The sequence below is a fragment of the Odocoileus virginianus genome, chromosome 31 (genome assembly GCF_023699985.2).
Source record: "Odocoileus virginianus isolate 20LAN1187 ecotype Illinois chromosome 31, Ovbor_1.2, whole genome shotgun sequence".
Taxonomy (NCBI): domain Eukaryota; kingdom Metazoa; phylum Chordata; class Mammalia; order Artiodactyla; family Cervidae; genus Odocoileus; species Odocoileus virginianus.
The window spans coordinates 27,568,823-27,591,882 of record NC_069704.1 but is presented as its reverse complement, the minus strand read 5'-3'; the positions used below and the strand labels follow the sequence as shown (position 1 = coordinate 27,591,882).

Sequence of the window (23,060 nt, the reverse complement as noted above, 5' to 3'; positions counted from 1 at the left end):
TTAATTTTAATTTTTATGAGCTATCCCATTTCCATTGATTAAAAACACGATTTCTGTCTATATACACATGAAAATATAATCAGATTTTTGGACGCTTTAAAGTATATTCTGTGTATGACCTTTATATGCTTGTTATGTAAGTATTTTAAGTTCAAAGCAGTATTATACTTGCTAATAATTACCAATATTTTAATCTTGCTGTACTTTTCATCAGAATTCCTAGGACACTTCCCACTAAAGAAATTAAGACTCTAGAAAAATAAAAGATGAAAATTGTTCATTAAACAAAAGCAACTTGGGGGTGGGAAATAGAAGCTGTTTGAGAATATACAACCAAATCATAGTGTACATTTAAATTACAAAATTTCTTATTTTTTCAGTTTAAACAATTCTTAAAATTTCCTTTCGAAAAGCATACTGATTATATTTTAAACACATATCAAATATTGTAAACATTTTTTTTCCTTTTACTAGTAACCCCTATCCCCCTAAACAAAATCCTAGTGAAATAGATACTGGGTGTGTGGTCAAAGCCTGTGAATATAGGCTATATGTAGGTTTGGTCTGCTGTGTTTCTTCTGAGTAAAGAATTAGAAACTTATGGCCTGCAGCCCGTATAACTGCACCTTTGTGGAGCTTGCTATGTGGGAACATATTCTTCATATAATTTGTAAAGACATTTCCTTTGCCAAAAAATGAATCATATTCATAACAGAAAAGTTGGGAAATATAAAAAAGGACAGGGAAAAAACCCTGTAATCCTACCACCTAGTGATACCTACTGGTGATACTCTGGTGTGTTTACTTCCTGTCTTTCTTTTTAAACAAACAAAAATATAAACGTGTGCCTATAAAAATATGATTAGGCTGTTTATAGAGTTTGAGTTCCTGATTTTCTCAATGGATCAAATGTTCTTGGTTCCTTCTCTTTCTCCTTATATGTTCTTTATAAAAATGTATGATTTTAATGGCCAAAAATATCTTCATTGAATGGATATAGCATAAGGTAAAATAAAGAATGGTATTTATAATTTTATAGTTTTTAAAGTTTTACATTGTGTAAGTAAAATTTAGGTTTTTGTTTGTTTGTTTTTTACAAAAATTGTTATATAAAAGAAAACCTTAAAAGCTGTAAAATTATAGATATCACATTTTTGACAACTGATGTCTTTTAGCATGCTATTCAACCAGTGGTACAAAGCCTCTTTATGGTTCCATGAGACTTCCCTGGTAGCCCAGATGGTAAAGCATCTGCCTACAATGCAGGAGACCCGGGTTCAATCCCTGGGTCGGGAAGATCTCCTGGAGAAGGAAATGGCAACCCACTCCAGTATTCTTGCCAGGAAAATCCCACAGATGGAGGAGCCTGGTGGGCTATAGTCCAAGGGATCTCAAAGAGTCAGACATGACTAAGTAACTTCACTTCACTTCAACTCCTCAGAGGCTAGGGAGGGTCAACAAGATAGGCATTGCACAAGGATGTGACATTCCCATATTTCACATCATGTCCCAAGGTCCATTTGAAATTGAGAGAATCTGTAATGTCACACATGGATAACCGAAGGTCTGCTTGTAAAGTCCACATGTTGAACTCCTACAAGCTGTAAAACAGAGTTGATGGGTTTATGATCCAACCTATTCCTATCATGGTGTATAAAATGGATGTTGTTACCTAGAAGACAATAAGAATAAAAGGTAAAGGTTAACATATAGGGTTATTCATTAGACGTACTGCTTTCTAGAATCAGAGCAGCATTTTAACTTCTAATTAGTCCAAATGAAAAAGTTAGTTACCTGGAGTACATAACATTCTCCATATGATGACACAATAAATTTTAATTAAGGTAGTAAAGCATGACAAAAATTATGGTTAAATAAGGTTGGTACTTAATGCTTTATGAGCTCCAAAGGGAAAGACTCTTAAATTATAAACTTCTGTTAGGTTTCATTAAATGTAATTAAATAAAACAGCTTGTCAAACAGACAGGAAGAATATGGAACTAGTGTAGATATCAAACCAGAAAACCATCTGTTTCTTAAATGTGATAACAGAATAAATCACTTCCTTAAAAAATTTACCCCTAATTTCCAAATTCAATAGCCTATGTATATTATAACCATAGACTAAAAGAGGCTGAAAAAAAAAGAGCATTAAGACAATCAGTTATAATACAATTCTTCTATCTGGTCAAATGAAATAGTAGTGATTTATAGTCTAGGTCCTGTTTACTTTGATTTGTGGAATCAAGACCAGAATTTTAACATAAAACAACATTAGATTACTAAATATTATAAGAGGTATGTTCTCTGCATTGTACCTATACACTGTCTACACTAACCACTGTAGACTTAATATTATAAACTGGCTTTTTATCAAGTCAGTTCAGTTCAGTTCAGTCGCTCAGTCATGTCACTCTTTGCGACCCCATGAACTGCATCATGCCAGGCCTCCCTGTCCATCTCCAACTCCGGGAGTTGACTCAAACTCATGTCCATTGAGTCCATGATGCCATCCAACCACCTCATCCTCTGTCGTCCCCGTCTCCTCCTGCCCTCAATCTTTCCTAGCATCAGGATCTTTTCAAATGAGTCAGCTCTTCCCATCAGGTGGCCAAAGCATTGGAGTTTCAGCTTCAACATCAGTCCTTCCAATGAACACCCAGGACTGATCTCCTTTAGGATGGACTGGTTGGATTTCCTTGCAGTCCAAGGGACTCTCAAGAGTCTTCTCCAACACCATTGTTCAAAAGCATCAATTCTTCAGCACTCAGCTTTCTTTATAGTCCAACTCTCACATCCATACATGACTAATAGAAAAACCATAGCCTTGACTAGATGGACCTTTGTTGGCAAAGTAATGTCTCTGTTCTTTAATATGCTATCTAGGTTGGTCATAACTTTCCTTCCAAGGAGTAAGCATCTTTTTTTTTTTTCCATTTATTTTTATTAGTTGGAGGCTAATTACTTTACATTATTACAGTAGTTTTTGTCATACATTGAAATGAATTAGCCATGGATTTACATGTATTCCCCATCCCAGTCCCCCCTCCCACCTCCCTCTCCACCTCATCCCTCTGGATCTTCCCAGTGCACCAGGCCCGAGCACTTGTCTCATGCACCCAACCTGGGCTGGTGATCTGTTTCACCCTAGATAATATACATGTTTCAATGCTGTTCTCTTGAAACATCCCACCCTCGCCTTCTCCCAGAGTCCACAAGTCTGTTCTATACATCTGAGTCTCCTTTTCTGTTTTGCATATAGGGTTATTGTTACCATCTTTCTAAAGTCCATATATATGTGTTAGTATACTGTAATGGTCTTTATCTTTCTGGCTTACTTCGCTCTGTATAATGGGCTCCAGTTTCATCCATCTCATTAGAATTGATTCAAATGAATTCTTTTTAATGGCTGAGTAATATTCCATGGTGTATATGTACCACAGCTTCCTCATCCATTCGTCTGCTGATGGGCATCTGGGTTGCTTCCATGTCCTGGCTATTATAAACAGTGCTGCGATGAACATTGGGGTGCACGTGTCTCTTTCAGATCTGGTTTCCTTGGTGTGTATGCCCAGAAGTGGGATTGCTGGGTCATATGGCAGTTCTATTTCCAGCTTTTTAAGAAATCTGCACACTGTTTTCCATAGTGGCTGTACTAATTTGCATTCCCACCAACAGTGTAAGAGGGTTCCCTTTTCTCCACAGCCTCTCCAGCATTTATTGCTTGTAGACTTTTGGATAGCAGCCATCCTGACTGGCGTTAATGGTACCTCATTGTGGTTTTGATTTGCATTTCTCTGATAATGAGTGATGTTGAGCATCTTTTCATGTGTTTGTTAGCCATCTGTATGTCTTCCTTGGAGAAATGTCTGTTGAGTTCTTTGGCCCATTTTTTGATTGGGTCATTTATTTTTCTGGAGTTGAGCTGGAGGAGTTGCTTGTATATTTTTGAGATTAATCCTTTGTCTGTTGCTTCGTTTGCTATTATTTTCTCCCAATCTGAGGGCTGTCTTTTCACCTTGCTTATAGTTTCCTTTGTTGTGCAAAAGCTTTTAAGTTTCATTAGGTCCCATTTGTTTATTTTTGCTTTTATTTCTAAAATTCTGGGATGTGGGTCATAGAGGATCCTGCTGTGATTTATGTCGGAGAGTATTTTGACTATGTTCTCCTCTAGGAGTTTGATAGTTTCGGTCTTACATTTAGATCTTTAATCCATTTTGAGTTTATTTTTGTGTATGGTGTTAGAAAGTGTTCTAGTTTCATTCTTTCACAAGTGGTTGACCAGTTTTCCCAGCACCACTTGTTAAAGAGGTTATCTTTTTTCCATTGTATATCCTTGCCTCCTTTGTCAAAAATTAGGTGACCATAGGTTCGTGGATTTATCTCTGGGCTTTCTATTCTGTTCCATTGATCTATATTTCTGTCTTTGTGCCAGTACCATACTGTCTTGATGACTGTGGCTTTGTAGTAGAGTCTGAAGTCAGGCAGATTGATTCCTCCAGTTCCATTCTTCTTTCTCAGGATTACTTTGGCTATTTGAGGTTTTTTGTATTTCCATACAAATTGTGAAATTATTTGTTCTAGTTCTGTGAAAAATACCGTTGGTAGTTTGATAGGGATTAGTAAGCATCTTTTAATTTCATGTCTGCAGCCACCATCTGCAGTGATTTTGGAGCCCAAAAATATAAAGTCTCTCACTGTTTCCACTGTTTCCCCATCTATTTGCCATGAAATGATGGGACCAGATGCCGTGATCTTAGTTTTCTGAATGTTGAGCTTTAAGCCAACTTTTCACTTTCCTCTTTCACTTTCATCAAGAGGCTCTTTAGTTCTTCTTCACTTTCTGCCGTAAGGGCGGTGTCATCTGCATATCTGAGGTCACTGATATTTCTCCCTGTAGTCTTGATTCCAGCTTGTGCTTCATCCCGTCCATCATTTCTTATGATGTACTTTGCATATAAGTTAAATAAGCAGGGTGACAATATACAGCCTTGATGTACTCCTTTTCCTATTTGGAACCAGTCTGTTGTTCCATGTTCAGTTCTAACAGCTGCTTCCTGATCTGCATACAGGTTTCTCAAGAGGCAGGTCAGGTGGTCTGGTATTCTCATCTCTTTCAGAATTTTCCACAGTTTATTGTGATCCACACAGTCAAAGACTTTGGCATAGTCAATAAAGCAGAAATAGATGTTTTTCTGGAACTCTCTTGCTTTTTCGATGATCCAGTGGATGTTGGCAATTTGACCTCTGGTTCCTCTGCCTTTCTAAAACCAGCTTGAACATCTGGAAGTTCACACACTGCTGAAGCCTGGTTTGGAGAATTTTGAGCATTACTTTACCAGTGTGTGAGATGAATGCAATTGTGCAGTAGTTTGAGTATTCTTTGGCATTGCCTTTCTTTGGGATTGGAATGAAAACTGACTTTTTCCAGTCCTGTGGACACTGCTGAGCTTTCCAAATTTGCTGGCATATTGAGTGCAGCACTTTCACAGCATCATCTTTTAGGATTTGAAATAGCTCAACTGGAATTCCATCACCTCCACTAGCTTTGTTGGTAGTGATGCTTCCTAAGGCCCACTTGACTTCACATTCCAGGATATGTGGCTCTAGGTGAGTGATCAAACAATCGTGATTATCTGGGTCATGAAGATCTTTTTCGTACAGTTCTTTTGTGTATTCCTGCCACCTCTTCTTAATATCTTCTGCTTCTGTTAGGTTCATACCATTCCTGTCCTTTATTGAGCCCATCTTTGCATGAAAAGTTCCCTTGGTATCTCTAATTTTCTTGAAGAGATCGCTAGTCTTTCCCATTCTATTGTTTTCCTCTATTTCTTTGCACTGATCACTGAGGAAGGCTTTCTTATCTCTCCTTGCTATTCTTTGGAACTCTGCATTCAAATGGGTATGTCTTTCCTTTTCTCCTTTGCTTTTCGCTTCTCTTCTTTTCATGGCTATTTGAAAGGCCTCCTCAGTCAGCCATTTTGCTTTTTTGCATTTCTTTTTCTTGGGGATGGTCTTGATCCCTGTCTCCTGTACAATGTCACGAACCTCCGTCCATAGTTCATCAGGCCCTATGACTATCAGATCTAGTCCCTTAAATCTGTTTCTCACTTTCACTTCATAATCATAAGGTATTTGATTTAGGTCATATCTGAATGGGCTTGTGGTTTTCCCCACTTTCTTCAGTTTAAGCCTGAATTTGGCAATAAGGACCTCATGATCTGAGCCACAGTCAGCTCCCAGTCTTGTTTTGACTGTATAGAGCTTCCCCATTTTTGGCTGCAAAGAATATAATCAATCTGATTTTGGTATTGACCATCTGGTGATGTCCATGTGTAGAGTCTTCTCTTGTGTTGTTGGAAGAGGGTGTTTGCTATGTCCAGTGTGTTCTCTTGGCAAAACTCTATTAGCCTTTGCCCTGCTTCATTCTGTACTCCAAGGCCAAATTTGCCTGTTACTCCAGGTATCTCTTGACTTCCTACTTTTGCATTCCAGTCCTCTATGATGAAAAGGACATCTTTTTTGGGTGTTAGTTCTAAAAGGTCTTGTAGGTTTTCATAGAACCATTTAACTTCAGCTTCTTCAGGCATTACTGGTCAGGGCATAGACTTGAATTACTGTGATATGAATGGTTTGCCTTGGAAACGAACAGAGATAATTCTGTCATTTTTGAGATTGCATCCAAGTACTGCATTTTGGACTCTTTTGTTGACTATGAAGGCTACTCCATTTCTTCTAAAGGATTCCAAAATAAAATACTTGGTTAACCATGATAAGATATTTGTATAAATAAGCAAACCCAGCTATTTCCTTAATGGAGCTATAATTTTTCCAAAGGGTAGTATCAAAATTTTCTCTTTATTAAGTCTGTTCCCATCTTGGCACACAAATGATGCTTTCTGTGCGCTCTTCATTCTTAGACAAAAGAATGCATGCTCAAATGATGTCGAAACTTAAAGATGAGGGACTCAAAAAATAATGCCTTACAAGTCTGAGGATGGAAATAATTCATTCAGAAGTATGACTCAATGTCATTCTAGGCAAATTTATAGGACTCATTCTCATAAAATAAGGCTTGTTTCCTGGCTAGCCTAACTAGTGTAAATTTGTGAGAGGAAAAGGGAGATTAAGTAAAATGAAAGATTTTAGCTAGCTATAATGCTTTGGCAGCAAAAAGTTATAATACTTGGTCAAGATCTTCCTTCTAAAGACTTCCTTTTAGACATCTGGAATTTATTAAAGTAAATGCTAATTTTATAACTTGGAGCAGCTACACTCACTAATATGGACAGTTTTAAAGACAAAGAAGAACCAAGAAAAGTTAGTTTTTGACACAGCGAGTTAGGCTTTTGGGGTGTTCAATACTTGAACATGGTTGAGCTCCAATGCCCAACGATTTAGCAGAGGGAAGCCAAAGGAATTTTAGGTGGTCCAGATTGATCAGGGAAGCTACTTATAGATCAATGGAACAGGATAGAAAGCCCAGAAAGAAACCTAAGCACCCATGGTCAATTAATCTATGACAAAGGAGGCAAGAACACACAAAGAAGAAAAGCCAGTCTCTTCTATAAGTGGTTCTGGGAAAACTGGACAACTACATGTAAAAGAAATTAGAACATTCTCTGATACAATTTATAAAAGTAAACTCAAAATGGATTAAAGAAAGACCTAAGACTGCATACTATAAAACTCCTAAAGGAAAACATAGGCAGAACACTTTGACATAAATTACTGCAATATCTTTTGGATCTACCTCCTAAAGTAATGAAACCATAACAAAAACAAGCAAATGGGGTCTAGTTAAACTTAAAAGCTTTTGCACAGCAAAGGAAACCACAAACAAAATGAAAAGAAAACCCACAGAATGGGAGAAAATATGTAAAAATGAAGCAACCAAAAGGGATTAATCTCCAAAATATACAAACAGCTCATGCAGCTCAAATAAAAAAACAAACAATCAAAAATGGGCAGAAAATTTAAACAGACATTTCTCCAAAGATGTCATACAGATGGCCAAAAAGTACATAAAAAGATGTTTAACACTGTTAATTATTAGAGAAATGCAAATCAAAACTACAATAAGGTATCTCCTCACACTGGTTAGAATGGCCATTATCAAAAAGTCTACCAACAATAGATGTTGGAGAGGGTGTAGAGAAAAGGGAACCTTCCTACAGGGTCAGAGGGAATGTAAACTGGTGCAGCCACTATGGAGAACAGGATGGAGGTTCCTTAAAAAACTAAGTATAGGGCTTCCCTGGTGGCTCAGTGGTAAAGAATCTGCCAGCCAGTGCAGGAGACATGGGTTCAATCCCTGATTCAGGAAGCTTCCACATGCTGAGCAGCAACTAAGCTCACATGCCACAACTATTGAGCCTCTGCTCTAGAGCCCCAAAGCCATAAATACTGAGCCCACACGCCACAAGTACTGAAGCCCTAGAGCCAGTGCTCCACAGGCAAAAAGAGAAGCCCCTGGGATGAGAAGCTCGTGCACCACAACTAGAAAGTAGCTGCCACAACTAGAAAAAAGCCTGCATAGCAACAAAGACCTAGCACAGCCAAAAATAAATAAATAAAACATTAAAAAAAAAACTAAGAACTACCATATGATCCAGCAATCCCACTCTTGGGTATGAATCTGGAGAAAACCATAATTTAAAAAGATACATGCACTCCAATGTTTACTGTAGCACTATTTACAATAGTCAGGACATGGAAGCAACCCAATGTCCATCAACAGAGAAATGGATACAGAAGATGTGGCACATATACACAATGGAATATTAGCCATAAGAAAGAATGAAATAATGCCATCTGCAGCCACATGGATGAACCTAGGGATTATTATACTAAGTGAACTAAGTCAAAGAAAGATAAATATCATATGACATCACATGTGGAATCTAAAAAAAATGATATAGATGAACTTATTTACAAAACAGCAACAGACTTCAACTTATGGTTGCCAAAGGGGAGAGATGGGGGGAGGAATAAGTTAAGAGTCCGAAATTAACATATATATACTACTATATATATAACAGGTAATCGACAAGGACCTACTGTATGGAACAGGGAACTCTACTCCATGGGAAAAGAAGCTGAAAAACAATAGATATATGTATATCTATAACTGTATATCTGATCACTTTGCTGTAAATCTGAAACTAACACATTATAAATTATATTCCATTGCTTCTCAGCCTTTTGGCTAAGATCAAGTATAAATTATATTCCAATATAAAATTAAACTAAATAAAAAAATAAAGCCATTTAAAAGATGTGGCTTAGGGTAATCATTATTGAATAAGTTGTTCCTGTTGTTGCTTTCTCTTTTTTTGGACATGCTGCTGGACATGCAGAACCTTAGTTCCCTGACAGGGACTGAACCCATTCCCCTTGCAGTGGAAGTGCAGAGTCCAAACTACTGGACTCCCAGGGAATTGCCCCTGACTTGCTTTCTGACACAGAGCAAAGTCTGCTAGTTTTGCTAGATATAAATAACTAGGTTGATTCCTCTATTGACACACAAAAAAAGTACTTGATGGTTTTCTCCCATTTGAAAATGTTCAGTTTAGTTGCTCAGTTGTGTCCGACTATTTGTGTCCCCATGGACTGCAGCACGCCAGGCTTCCCTGTGTATCATCAACTCCCAGAGCTTGCTCAAACTCATGTTCATCAAGTCAGTGATGCTGTCCACTGATCTCATCTTCTGTCGTCCCCTTCTCCTCCTGCCCTCAATCTTTCCCAGCATCAGGGTCTTTTCAAATGAGTCAGCTCTTTGCATCAGGTGTCCAAAGCATTGGAGCTTCAGCATCAGTCCTTCCAATGAATATTCAGGACTGATTTCCTTTAGGATTGACAGGTTTGAACTCCTTGCTGTCCAAGGGACTCTCAAGAGTATTCTCCAACATCACAGTTCAAAAGCATCAATTCTTCAGCACTCAGCTTTCCTGATAGTCCAACTATCACATCTCACATGACTACTGGAAAAACCATAGTTCTTACTAGACGGACCTTTGATGGCAAAGTAATGTCTCTGCTCTTTAATATGTTGCCTAGGTTGGTCATAGCTTTTCTTCTAAGGAGGAAGCATCTTTTAATTTCATGGCTGCAGTCACCATCTGCAGTAATTTTGGAGTCCAAGAAAATAAAGTCTGTTTCCCCATCTATTTGCCATGAAGTGAAGGGACCAGATGCCATGATCTTAGTTTTTCGAATGTTAAGTTTTAAGCCAACTTTTCTTTTTTTAATTTTTATTTATTTTTTTTTCCATTTATTTTTATTAGTTGGAGGCTAATTACTTTACATCATTGCAGTAGTTTTTGTCATACATTGAAATGAATTAGCCACCCTAAGCCAACTTTTTCACTCTCCTCTTTCACTTTCATCAAGAGGGTCTTTGTTCCTCTTCACTACCACAACAGTGGTATCATCTGCATATCTGAGGTCATTGATATTTCTCCCAGCTATCTTGATTCCAGCTTGTGCTTCATCCAGCCTGGCATTTCGCATGATGTACTGTGCATATAAGTTAAATAAGCAGGGTGACAATAGACAGCCTTGATGGATTTCTTTCCTGATTTGCGAACAGTCTGTTTTTCTATGCCTGGTTATAACTGTTGCTTCTTGACCTGCATACAGATTTCTCAGGAGGCAGGTCAGGTGGTCTGGTATTCCCATCTCCTTCAGAATTTTCCACAGTTTGTTGTGATCCACACAGTCAAAGGCTTTGGTATAGTCAGTAAAGCAGAAATAGATGTTTTTCTGGAATTCTCTTGCTTTTTCTATGATCCAATGGATGTTGGCACTTTAATCTCTGGTTCCTCTGCCTTTTCTAAATCCAGCTTGAATATCTGGAAGTTCACAGTTCGCTTACTGTTGAAGCCTGGCTTGAAAAATTGTGAGCATTACTTTACTAGCATGTGAGATGAGTGCAATGGTGCAGTAGCTTGAACATTCTTTGGCATTGCCTTTCTTTGGGATTGGAATTAAAACTGACTTTTTCCAGTCCTGTGGCCACTGCTGAGTTTTCCAAATTTGCTGGCATATTGAGTGCTGTACTTTCACAGCATCATCTTTTGATTTGAAATAGCTCAAGTGGAATTCCATCACCTCCACTAGCTTTGTTCATAGTGCTGCTTCCTAAGGCCCACTTGACTTTGCATTCCAGGATATCCAGCTCTAGGTAAGTGACCACACCATCGTGGTTAGCTGGGTCATGAAGATCTTTTTGTATACTTCTTCTGTTTATTCTTGCCACCTCTTCTTAATATCTTCTGCTCCTGTTAGGTCCATACCATTTCTGTCCTTTATTGAGCCCATCTTTGCATGAAATGTTCTCTTGGTATCTCTAATTTTCTTGAAGACATCTCTAGTCTTTCCCATTCATTCTATTGTTTTCCTCTATTTCTTTGCACTGATCACTGAGGAAGGCTTTCTTCTCTCTCCTTGCTATTCTTTGGAACTCTGCATTCAAATGGGTGTATCTTTCCTTTTCTCCTTTGCCTTTTGCTTCTCTTCTTTTCTCAGTTATTTGTAAGACCTCCTCAGACAACCATTTTGCCTTTTTGCATTTCTTTTTCTTGGGGATGGTCTTGATCGCTGACTTTTATACAATGTCATGAACCTCCGTCCATAGTTCTTCAGGCTCTCTGTCTATCAGATCTAATCCCTTGAAAATATTTCTCACTTCCACTGTATAACTGTAAGGGATTTTATTTCGGTCATACCTGAACGGTCTAGTAGTTTTCCCTACTTTCTTCAATTTAAGTCTGAATTTGGCAATAAGGAGTTCATGATCTGAGCCATGGTCAGCTCCTGGTCTTGTTTTTGCTGACTGTACAGAGCTTCTCCATCTTCGGCTGCAAAGAATATAATCAATCTGGTTTTGGTACTGACCATCTGGTGTTGTCCATGTGTAGTCTTCTCTTGTGTTGTTGGAAGAGGGTGTTTGCTATGACCAGTGCATTCTCTTGGCAAAACTCTGTTAGTCTTTGCCCTGCTTCATGTTGTACTCCAAGGCCAAATTCACCTGTTACTCCAGGTATCTCTTGACTTCCTACTTTTGCATTCCAGTCCTCTATGATGAAAAGGACCTATTTTTTTGGTGTTAGTGCTAGAAGATCTTGTAGGTCTTCATGGAACTGTTCAACTTCAGCTTCTTCAGGCATTACTGGTCGGGGCATAGACTTGGATTACTGTGATATTGAATGGTTTGCCTTGGAAATGAAGCGAGATCATTCTGTCATTTTTGAGATTGCACCCAAGTACTGCATTTTGGACTCTTGTTGACAATGATGGCTACTCCATTTCTTCTAAGGGATTCTTGCCCACAGTAGTAGATATAATGGTCATCTGAATTAAATTCGCCCATTCCAGTCCATTTTAGTTCACCTAAAATATAGATGTTCACTCTTGCCATCTCCTGCTTGACCATTTCTAATTTACCGTGATTCATGGACCTAACATTCCAGGTTCCTAAGCAATATTGCTCTTTACAGCATCAGACTTTATTTTCATCACCAGTCACATCCACAACTGGGCATTTTCACTTTGACTCTGTCTCTTCATTCTTTCTGGAGTTATTTCTCCACTCTTCTCCAGCACCATATTGGGCACCTACCAACCTAGGGAATTTATCTTTCAGTGTCATATCTTTTTGCCTTTTCATACTGTCATGGGGTTTTCAAGGCAAGAATACTGAAGTGGTTTGCCATTTCGTTCTCCAGTGGACCACGTTTTGTCAGAACTCTCCGCCATGACCCGTCCACCTTGGGTGGCTTTACGTAGCACAGCTTACAGTTTCATTGAGTTAAGACAAGGCTGTGGTCCGTGTGATCAGTTTGATGAGTTTTCTGTGATTGTGGTTTTCATTCTGTCTGCCTTATGAAGGACAAGGTTAAGAAGCTTATGTAATCTTCTTGATGGGAGGGACTGACTGTGAGGGAAACTGGGCCTTGTTCTGAGGGGCAGGGCCAAGCTCAGTAAATCTTTAATCCAATTTTCTGTTGATGGCCAGGGCTGTGTTCCCTTGTGTTGTCTGACCTGAGACCAAACTATGGTGGAGGTAATGAAGGTAAAGGCGACCTCCGTCAAAAGGTCCTGTGGATGCACCGCTGCACTCAGTGCTCCTGACCCTGCAGCAGGCCACCACCAACCCACGTCTCTGCCGGAGACTTCTGGACACTCACAGGCAAGTCCGGGTCAGTCTCTTGTGGGGTCACTGCTCTTTTCTCCTGGGTCCTGGTGTGTACAAGGTCTTGTCTGTGCCCCCCAAAAGTCTGTTTCCCCAGTCCTGTGTAACTTCTGTAATCAAATCCCACTGGCGTCCAAAGTCAGATTCTCTGGGGGTTCTCAGTCCCTTCGCCAGATCCCCAGGTTAGGAAATCTGTTGTAGGTCCCAGAACTTTCTTAACAGTGCAAGACTTTCTCTGGTATAATTGTTCTGCATTTTGTGGGTCGTCTGCTCACCTCCACTTAAATTTTTAAAGAGTATTATAGCCACATACAAATTACCAAACCACCACTGATTTTCCCTATCCCAAATACCTGGAATCACTCAGCCATGGAATGATGGCCACAGTACATCCAGTAAACAGACATCAAAAATATACAGGAGTGTTTGAAAACAAACAATGTCCCCTAGGAAAGCACAGTATCCTGACTGCTACCATGTCCAGCTGCCCACTTTCACATGGTGGCTATTTCATAAAGAAAGTGGATGGCCTCTTGGCTTCCAGAAAGCATAAAAAGCACACTGCTGAAGCTGAGCTTTGATGCTTACCTGGACCTAAAATGAGTGTTCCACCTTGCTGAGCTGGATCTCCTTGAAAATCAAAAAGAGGGCCAGTCACTGCTCTCCACAGGCTCTGAATGCTTCCCGAGAGTATATTTGATTTTACATGGGGGCTCTGTCCTGAAATATTAGGAATTGTCTTTAGATGTTATCACTTTATATTTGACTTGATATTAAGGTAATGTTAGTATTTTTAGAAAACAGACTCTCTCTTATGAGTTATCTTACTTTTGACTTGTCTTTTTTTCTTCCTTTGAAGAACAGTTTCTCAGTCTTTCACTACTGATGTTTTAGACCAGATAAGTCTTTGTCCTGAGTAATGTAGAGTGATTACATCATCACGTGCTCTCTGAACTTACTACATGCCACGGCAACCACCATTTACCAAACTGTGACAACTGAAAATGTCTCCAGAAAGTGCCAAATATCCCCTGGGGGAAGGGGTCAAAATTGTCTCCAGTTGAGAACTATTGCTTTAAAAGAAGTGAAGACAGACCCAGATCATTTTCTGCCACTGAAAAATGTCAGCTATAGAATTCTGAAGCTGGCAGCACTTTCCTTTTTAATCCCCATTTATATTTGGTTTAGTCTCTTACCTAGTAATAGATACCTACATTCCTCTTCAGAAGACACTGTGGCACAGACTACTGTTTTATACTGGTCGAAACTTGTTTACTCTTTCTGGGACCACAACTAAACATTTCCCAGTCTTCCTGGGGTTTGGTATGGCTATATGACTACAATCAAACCAGTGAGTAAAATAATGTGTGCCACTTCCATGGCATCTCTTAAAAACCTCTCCAGAGGTGATTATCCATGTTTCTTCTATTAGGTTGGTGCAAATATAGCTGCAGTTTTTGCATTGCTGAAATTTGCCATTTGATATTGGAATACATTCTTAATAAATGTTAATAAATATAACATATTTATAACATATGTTATATATATAACATATAAAATAAATATGTTATACACGATTTTAATGCACATTGCTCATTTTATGTTTTTTTGCTAATGACTTATTACTTGCTATTTATTTCATATTTATTTTGGACTATGGAAATGTTAGACAACCAAATATGAGCAATTTTCTCATTTGAGTTTAAAATGAATCGTAAAGCAGTAGAAACAACTCAATAATGCATTTGGCCCAGGAACTGCTGACGAATGTACAGTGCAGTGGTGGTTCAAGAAGTTTTGCAAAGGAGACAAGAGCCTTGAAGATGAGGAATGTAGTGACCAGCCATAGGAAGTTGACAACGGCCAACTGAGATCATCAAAGCTGATCCTCTTAAACTACATGAGAAGTTGCCAAAGAACTCAACATAGGCCATTGTACAGTCATTGGGCATTTGAAGCAAATTGGAAAGGTGATAAAGCTTAATGAGTGGGTGCCTCATGAGCTGACCGGAAATTTTTAAAGATGTTATTTTAAAGTGTTGTCTTCTCTTATTCTATGCAACAACAATGAAGCATTTCTCAATTGGATTGTGATGTGCAACGAAAAGTGGATTTTATATGACAACTGGTGATGACCAGCTCAGTAGCTAGACCAAGAAGAGGCTCCAAAGCATTTCCCAAAGCCAAACTTGCACCACAAAAAGGTCATGGTCACTGGTGGTGTCTGATTCACTAAAGCTTTCTGAATCCTGGCGAAACCATTACAAATTGATGAGATGCACCAAAAACTGAAATGCCTACACCTAGAATTGGTCAATAGAAAGGGCCCAGCTCTTCTCCATGATAATGCCCACATGTAGCACAACCTAATACTTCAGAAGTTGAACAAATTGGGCTATGTAGTTTTGCCTCATTCGCCATATTCACCTAACCTCTCGCCAACTGACTACCACTTCTTCAAGCATCTTGACAACTTTTTGCGGGGGAAAATGCTTCCACAACCAGCAGGAGGCAGAAAATGCTTTCCAAGAGTTCACTGAATCCTGAAGAATGGATTTTTACACTACAGGAATAAACCAACTTATTTCTTGTTGGCAAAAATGTGTTTGATTGTAATGATTCCTACTTTGATTAATAAAGATGTGTTTGAGTCTAGTTATGATTTAAAATTCATGGTCTAAAACATCAATTACTTTTGCACCAACCTAAATACATCCTTTGAAGTTTGGATTGACAATAGCAGAGCCACATGATGGAAGAGGCCTGAGTCTTTCCTACTGTGTCCCTCAATAGCTGGAGAAGCACCCAATAGAAATATCCTTCTTGAAATGTGAATGAAAAGAAACTAACCTCATACTTTATGCTACTGAGACTTTGAGGTTTAGCTGTAACAACAGTAACTATAGCTACCTCTCCATCTTTGCTTGTCAGTTTTTCTATTTCCTTTTTCACAGTTACTGATACTTTCACTACCTTTGAGTAAAGAAACTACCTGTCTTATAACTTAACTTTTTCCTACCCCTGCCTTTTATTAAAAAAAAATTTGGACTCCACCAATTCTAAGGCCAGAGAATGACGAGCAGTGAGACATTGCAGCCCAGGTCTTCCTGCCTGCCACGGTCTGCCCTCCAGGTGCATGTCAACCAGTGTACACCAGTTACCAGTCCCATTTATCTTCTCCTGTGGGAGTCACAGTACAGAGTAACCCTCAGCCCTGTGGTCCAGCTTCAACTAGTGCTTTTGGCTTTTTATTTTAATGATTATGCTGCCTTTGACCTGCCTGATTTTTTATTATTTCCAGATACTTATTGTATTCTTCATCTCTCCAACTTTTCTATTTCTTTGGTGTTTATAAGAGGATGGACATTCATCTTATCAAGAAACAAATACATTCTCATTAGCTTAGAGACATGGGTAAAGGACTAAAGTTTATGTTTTTTTAGGATTTTATACCTAAATGTTCATAAATCCAAACTATCCCCTTACGTCCAAAGAAGGGTCATTTAATATTTCTGAAATTTTAAAAATTCAATAGAAGATTCCACAACCTAGAATTTCACAATCTTGGTTGTAAAGCACAATCTAATTTTGCCAGTATGAATTTACTTATGTGTAAAACTCCTGCTTTTTAAAAAAAATTTTTCCCCTTTACTTTGATTCTTGGACTCGAGACCAGAATTTGAATTTGAAATATTAGATTAAGTATTATATGAAGCATGTTTCCTACATGCACTTATCTGCTGTCTATAGCAATCACTATAGATTTAATACCATAAACTGGCTTATTATCAAGTAAGGCAAAATGAAATACCAGGTAAACCCATTACTTCCTTGAATTTAGTGGCTTTATTTTCTTATTGTTTGTCTTTATAACCTGTCCCATTAATTTTAAATTATTATATTTTATTTTCAGTGTTGTTTTCAAGTAGGATTATTCTGAGACTGATTCTAAGACTTGTGCTTTTTCAGGTGGGAACTTTAAAAAAATCATTTCATGAGAACCTAATGTTTTCTGTTTGGAAAAAGAGTTGTTTGACACAGATAAAAAGGAGTTTAAATGATCTGAATATACTTTCTTTATAATTATAAGCATGTATTTTGCTTTAAATTCATCTGTTTTCTTTGCAATTCTCTATTGAGGCAATGACTGGTGAGGTGTTACTAAAGTAAAACTCACAGTTTATATCAAAAGCAGCTAAATGATAAACAGACCTTACACATGCTGAAGCTTGGATATAGCACAGGAAAATAGTCTACCAAAGATTAAGGTTTACAATCTGTACTGTTGCAATTACCTATACTAAAAAGGGAGGAGGAAAAAAAGAACAAATTCTCTACGCTACCTCATCAGTAGTCTTAATAAAGTTTAGGTCACTTTCTTTAAAAACATTAGTAAAGGAACAGAAGAACTGTACAAAAAAATCTTCACAACCCAGATAATCACGATGGTTTGATCACTCACCTAGAGCCAGACATCCTGGAATGTGAAGTCAAGTGGGCCTTAGGAAGAACCACTATGAACAAAGCTAGTAAAGGTGACAGAATTCCAGTTGAGCTATTTCAATCCTGAAAGATGATGCTGTGAAAGTGCTGCACTCAATATTCCAGCAAATTTGGAAAGCTCAGCAGTGGCCACAGGACTGGAAAAGGTCAGTTTTCATTCCAATCCCAAAGAAGGGCAATGCCAAAGAATGCTCAAACTATTACACAATTGCACTCATCTCACATGCTAGCAAAGTAATGTTTAAAATTCTCCAAGCCAGGCTTCAGCAATAAATGAACTGTGAACTTCCAGATGTTCAAGCTGGATTTGGAAAGAGCAGAGGAACCAGAGATCAAATTGCCAACATCCGCTGGATCATCGAAAAAGCAAGAGAGTTCCAGAAAAACATCTATTTTTGCTTTATTGACTATGCCAAAGCCTTTGACTGTGTGGATCACAATAAACTGTGGAAAATTCTGAAAGAGATGGGAATAGCAGACCACTTGACCTGCCTCTTGAGAAACCTGTATGCAGGTCAGGAAGCAACAGTTAGAACTGGACGTGGAACAACAGACTGGTTCCAAATAGGAAAAAGAGTATGTCAAGGCTGTATATTGTCACCCTGCTTACCTAACTTATATGCAGAGTACATCATGAGAAATGCTGGGCTGGAGGAGGCACAAGCTGCAATCTAGACTGCTGGGAGAAATATCAATAACCTCAGATATGCAGATGACACCACCCTATGGCAGAAAGTGAAGAAGAACTAAAGAGCCCCTTGATGAAAGTAAAGAGGAGAGTGAAATAGTTGGCTTAAAGCTCAACATTCAGAAAACTAAGATCACGGCATCTGGTCCCATCACTTAATGGCAAATAGATGGGGAAACAGTGGAAATGGGGTCAGAATTTACTTTTTTGGGCTCCAAAAGCACTGCAGATGGTGATTGCAGCCATGAAATTAAAAGACACTCCTTGGAAGGAAAGTTATGGTCAACCTAGATAGCATATTAAAAAGCAGAGACATTACTTTGTCAACAAAGGTCCGTCTAGTCAAGGCTATGGTTTTTCCAGTAGTCACGTATGGATATGAGAGTTGGACTATAAAGAAAGCTGAGCGCCAAAGAATTGATGCTTTTGAACTGTGGTGTTGGAGAAGACTCTTGAGAGTCCCTTGGACTGCAAGGAGATCCATGGACTCCTTTAGGAGTCCATCCTAAAGGAGATCAGCCCTGGGTGTTCATTGGAAGGACTGTTGCTGAAGCTGAAACTCCAATACTTTGGCCACCTGATGGGAAGAGCTGACTAATTTGAAAAGACCCTGATTCTGGGAAAGATTGAGGGCAGGAGGAAAAGGGGATGACAGAGGATGAGATGGTTGGATGGCATCACCAACTCGATGGACATGGGTTTGGGTGGACTCCAGGAATTGGTGATGGACAGGGAGGCCTGGCGTGCTGCGGTTCATGGGGTCACAAAGAGTCGGACATGACTGAGTGACTGAACTGAACTGAAAGGAAGGGATCATGTCAACTCTGCTTTATAAGTAGCAGCTCTGTGATCTGTCCCTCTATGTTTCTACTTCAGGCCCTGTCATTTCTTTCTAGCCTATTACTAAAAACTTGTCAAGAATACCAATTACAATTGATACCTCCTATTTGGCATGTTCCAATTGCTCCTATACCTGGCAACAAGACTTCTCCACTCAAACACTTTTATGACTCCCCCACTGCCTTGAGAACAAATCCAAACTCCTTGGCTTGTTCCCAGACTCAGTCCCTTGGCTCACACAAATCCCAACTGGCTCCTAGACTCTGGCCAGACATAGAGTACTGCAGTTCTCCAAGAGTCACAATTTTTCATACCGATGTGCTACTTTCTGTCAGCTGCAGCATTCCCAGCCTCACTTCATCCAGCTAACTCCTTAAAGAGTGAGCTTAGACACCATCTCTAAGAAGCCCTCCCAGATTCTTCTCTCCCTGTGCATTTCTGTTGTTACAGGCATTTCTGCATTATAGCTATTAACAGTACATGCTCTCGTCTTTTACAAGCTCTAAGCGGTAATGTAATTAACTCTTTGCTTCTTTCTCCCAGGGTAGATTATGAGCATTGGGAGGGCAGTTGCTGTGTCTCTTGTCTCAGTTGTCCCAGGAATAGCCAACACAGTGGGTGTCATTCTCAACATTTGTTGAGAATAAGTGATCTGGGTTCTAGCTGAGTTCTCTTGTTTGGTATTTCAGAAGCCAAGTTCCTTTTATCTAAAACACATATAAATAGTTCACCTAAAGCCTATTGTACTTTTAATTATAAAGAATTGTGCAAGGGCAGGGAATGTGGACCATATAGAGATGAATAAAACATCAAACCTTTCAACTAACTATACTACTAATCACCTTAAGTTCAATCATAGAGTATATAATAAAGTATAAGGTGCTATTAAAAAACAATGAGGGAAGAAATTGCTTCTGCTGGTAGAGCTATTTAAAGCCCCTTTGAGTTGGGCTTTAGATGAAAACTAAGATTTAATCAGTTAAAGAACATAAGAGTGTTCAAAGCCATGGTGTTGAGGTATGAAAATATATTAACTTAAGCAATATTATTTTTCTTTTAACTACAAAGTAAAACATATGCATTGTTAAAAAAAAATTACAAAAGCCACTTTTCTCACTCCTATGTCTTGGGGTAAACATTGCAGTGTCTTTTAAAACAATTTTCATTACACACACATATATAATAGTATAGATAGTTATGTTTATGAAAATGGTTTTTATTTTCACAAAAATGAAATCATACTGAAAACACTGCTTTGCAACTTGCATTTTTTCATTCATTTAGAACTTCATCAACAGCCTTCCACATCATTACATCCAGGAAATGAATCTTTTAGAGTATCGTGAATCTGGACCACTTACTAGAATCATAAAGAGCAGGCTGATTTATGAATTTACCCTTTGTTCCCCTATGCATATATATGCTTATGTGAAATGTGAAATACACTATTAGCACTTCCTATGTGAGACATGTCTTACCTGAGGAGGCAATTTCTTCACCTCTTTTCATTCCCAATCTTTTATAAATTTCTCTCTCAGGATCAACATAGATTTCATGAGAATACCCAGTTAGTTTACAGAAAGGCTGAAAAAAAAAGTATTGTTGGAATTTTTATCAAGACAAATGAGAGAAAAATAGTGATAATCTGACTAAATTTTAGCAAATTTAGACCCAGTTTCGATCCCTGGGTCAGGAAGATCCTCTGAAGAAGGGAATGGCTACCCATTCCAGTATTCTTGCCTGGAGAATTCCATGGACAGGGGAGTGTAGCAGGCTACAGTCCATGGGGTTGCAAAGAGTTGGACATGACTGAGTGACTAACACTTCAGTGATTCAAGTAATTATATAATTTTTATGTCTAAAACTGATTCAACCTGTTAGGGTCCCAATTGGCTATATATTTACCTCAATATGATGGTAGGATGACTGTCCAATCACTATGAGAGTGACATTTGCTTCCTTTAGGAGAGAAAAAGGACATGTACATATTATTAGAAATTATGTTTCCCCTAATTAAAACTTCCCCTAATCCAACTCTTTTCTTCCATTTTAATGCCACCTACAGGCTTCCAGAAGAATGGTATAAACAGCCAAATTGTGTGAGTCAAAGCAATTATGCTAAAATATTCAATTAATTCAGATGATTCTTTTGCTAAGTAAGAATTTAAAAATAATAGTCAGTAATTCTTTACACTTTCCCCAAAGGCATACATTAAACTAGAATAAAAACTATTAAAGTAGCGTTATTTAATCAGACATCTTTATTCTTTCACATCTCAATTGACAAGGTCTGCTGAAAACAGATCTTAATTTTACAGAAGCCACCAATGCTTTCACTAAAGAGCTAACCTGGGGACAAACCTCCATATGCTTGAAGAAATACACCTGTACGTGGTTGTCACAAGAATGTGGAATTGTAATTCCATTAAGGATACAAAATTTTCACCTTTAAGTTATACTAGTAACTTTCTGTAATGAACAACTATTTGGAGTGTCTGTATTACAAAACTAAAGAAAAAATATTTCTAGCATTTCTGTTTTTGGTAATTATCAATCAACATTTGAGAATAGGCAGGTTATTAGGTAACATCAAAATTATTATTATGGTTAGTACTTTTATAATCAGGCAGTAATGAATAGGACACAGATACACTTCCAATGAGTCTCTTCCCTTTTTGGACGTGTTGGGGTGATGTGTGGGATGGTGATAATCTGGGTTTGAGCGTTTGCGCTGGAGAGGCGGCGCATGCCGCACCTCATGCCATCACACTCCTCATAAATGGCAGGTGAGTTTCACCAGGCCTCCCAGAAGCACAGCACACTGCTGCTCACTCTCGGGAAACTTACTTGTAAGAAACTCTTGGGGACTTTGGCCAGATCTTCTACGTATTCCTTGCAGATGTAACACAGGAAATGCTGAAATCCCAACACAGGCAAAAAGGACAAGTTAGCAACTAACACTCTCGGAGTCAGAAATAACCAAGTACTTAATTATGCGTGACGTTAACCAAATGCAACACCCAAGACGGTTAGAGATGTCAAGGGTGCCCAAATGTGCCCTGAAATTGGGCCCCACCCAGTCTCTGTTAGGCCTCTTGGCTCGCTGAGAAAATGGCCTTGGCTTGGCGGGCTGCTTTTCCTTTCCCGTTCAAGGAAGCGAGAGCCGAGTCCGCCTTCCACCACCTTTAGCGGACGACCACTAGAGGACAAGAGTCAGGCCCGGCGGGCTCCGTTCTCCGGTCCTGGACCATTCCTGAGGCCCGATGTAACTCCCCCCAGGGGACGCCCTGGAAAAACAACCTCCGTCCCTGCCTGCAGGTGAGGTCCCTGCGCCGGATCGTCCCGTCGCCCGTGCTCACCCGCACGAAGACCACGATGGCCCGGCGCTCTCGGAACAGCTCACCAAACGGCACAGGCCTCCCGGAGGCGTCCAGCACCGGCAGCTCGGCCACGGCGGCGGCCAGGGGCTGCCAGCTCTCGGGGCCGCTTGGGACTGGGGCTGGGGCGGCGTGCCCGCTGACCTGCCGCGTGACCGGGGCCTCGGAGGGGGCTGCCATCGCGCCCTAGGTCCGAGGACCCCGGGAGAGCGACCAAGCGGGACGGAGGCTGGGTGGGCTGGATCGCCGCCCGGCGGAGCGCAAGGGGCAGGGCTCACCGCGGGGCGGAGCTGCCCGGGGCCCAGGCTCGGGGCGGAGCTCCGGGGCCTAAGGTGCACCCGGCGGGTCTCAGGCAAGACCTCGAGAGTCTCCTTTTGTACGCGGCTCCGGTGGTTCCGAAGCTGCAGGAGGGTACAGAACCACTCTGGAGTTTTCTGACTCAGCCGCTCATGGTACG

At 39.6% G+C, this 23,060-nt stretch overlaps 1 protein-coding gene across 2 annotated transcripts; it reads right to left on the bottom strand.

The window, feature by feature from the left end:
- Window positions 1–23,060, bottom strand: PRXL2C (peroxiredoxin like 2C). 2 transcript variants are annotated; one of them, XM_020898932.2, is made up of 6 exons: window positions 22,586–23,058; window positions 22,074–22,142; window positions 21,132–21,185; window positions 20,705–20,810; window positions 13,784–13,915; window positions 1–1,672 (listed from the first exon to the last, which is right to left on the bottom strand). In XM_020898932.2, exons 1-6 carry the CDS (start codon window positions 22,781–22,783, stop codon window positions 1,545–1,547), a joined length of 687 nt encoding a protein of 228 aa, XP_020754591.2. In that variant the 5' UTR covers window positions 22,784–23,058; the 3' UTR covers window positions 1–1,544. The 2 variants fall into 2 exon arrangements, with proteins under 2 accessions (XP_020754591.2, XP_070315581.1); XM_070459480.1 differs by lacking the exon at window positions 13,784–13,915 and having other exon boundaries at window positions 22,586–23,060.

Bases quoted from the DNA above. Each gene is read 5' to 3' on its own strand.
- PRXL2C (XM_020898932.2), bottom strand. From the start codon at position 22,783: ATGGCAGCCCCCTCCGAGGCCCCGGTCACGCGGCAGGTCAGCGGGCAC. The intron at 22,143-22,585 runs GTGAGCACGGGC...TTGGGATTTCAG, and splicing joins CCATCGTGGTCTTCGTGCGG to CATTTCCTGTGTTACATCTG. The intron at 13,916-20,704 runs GTAAGACATGTC...CTAATATTTCAG, and splicing joins TGAAGAAATTGCCTCCTCAG to GACAGAGCCCCCATGTAAAA.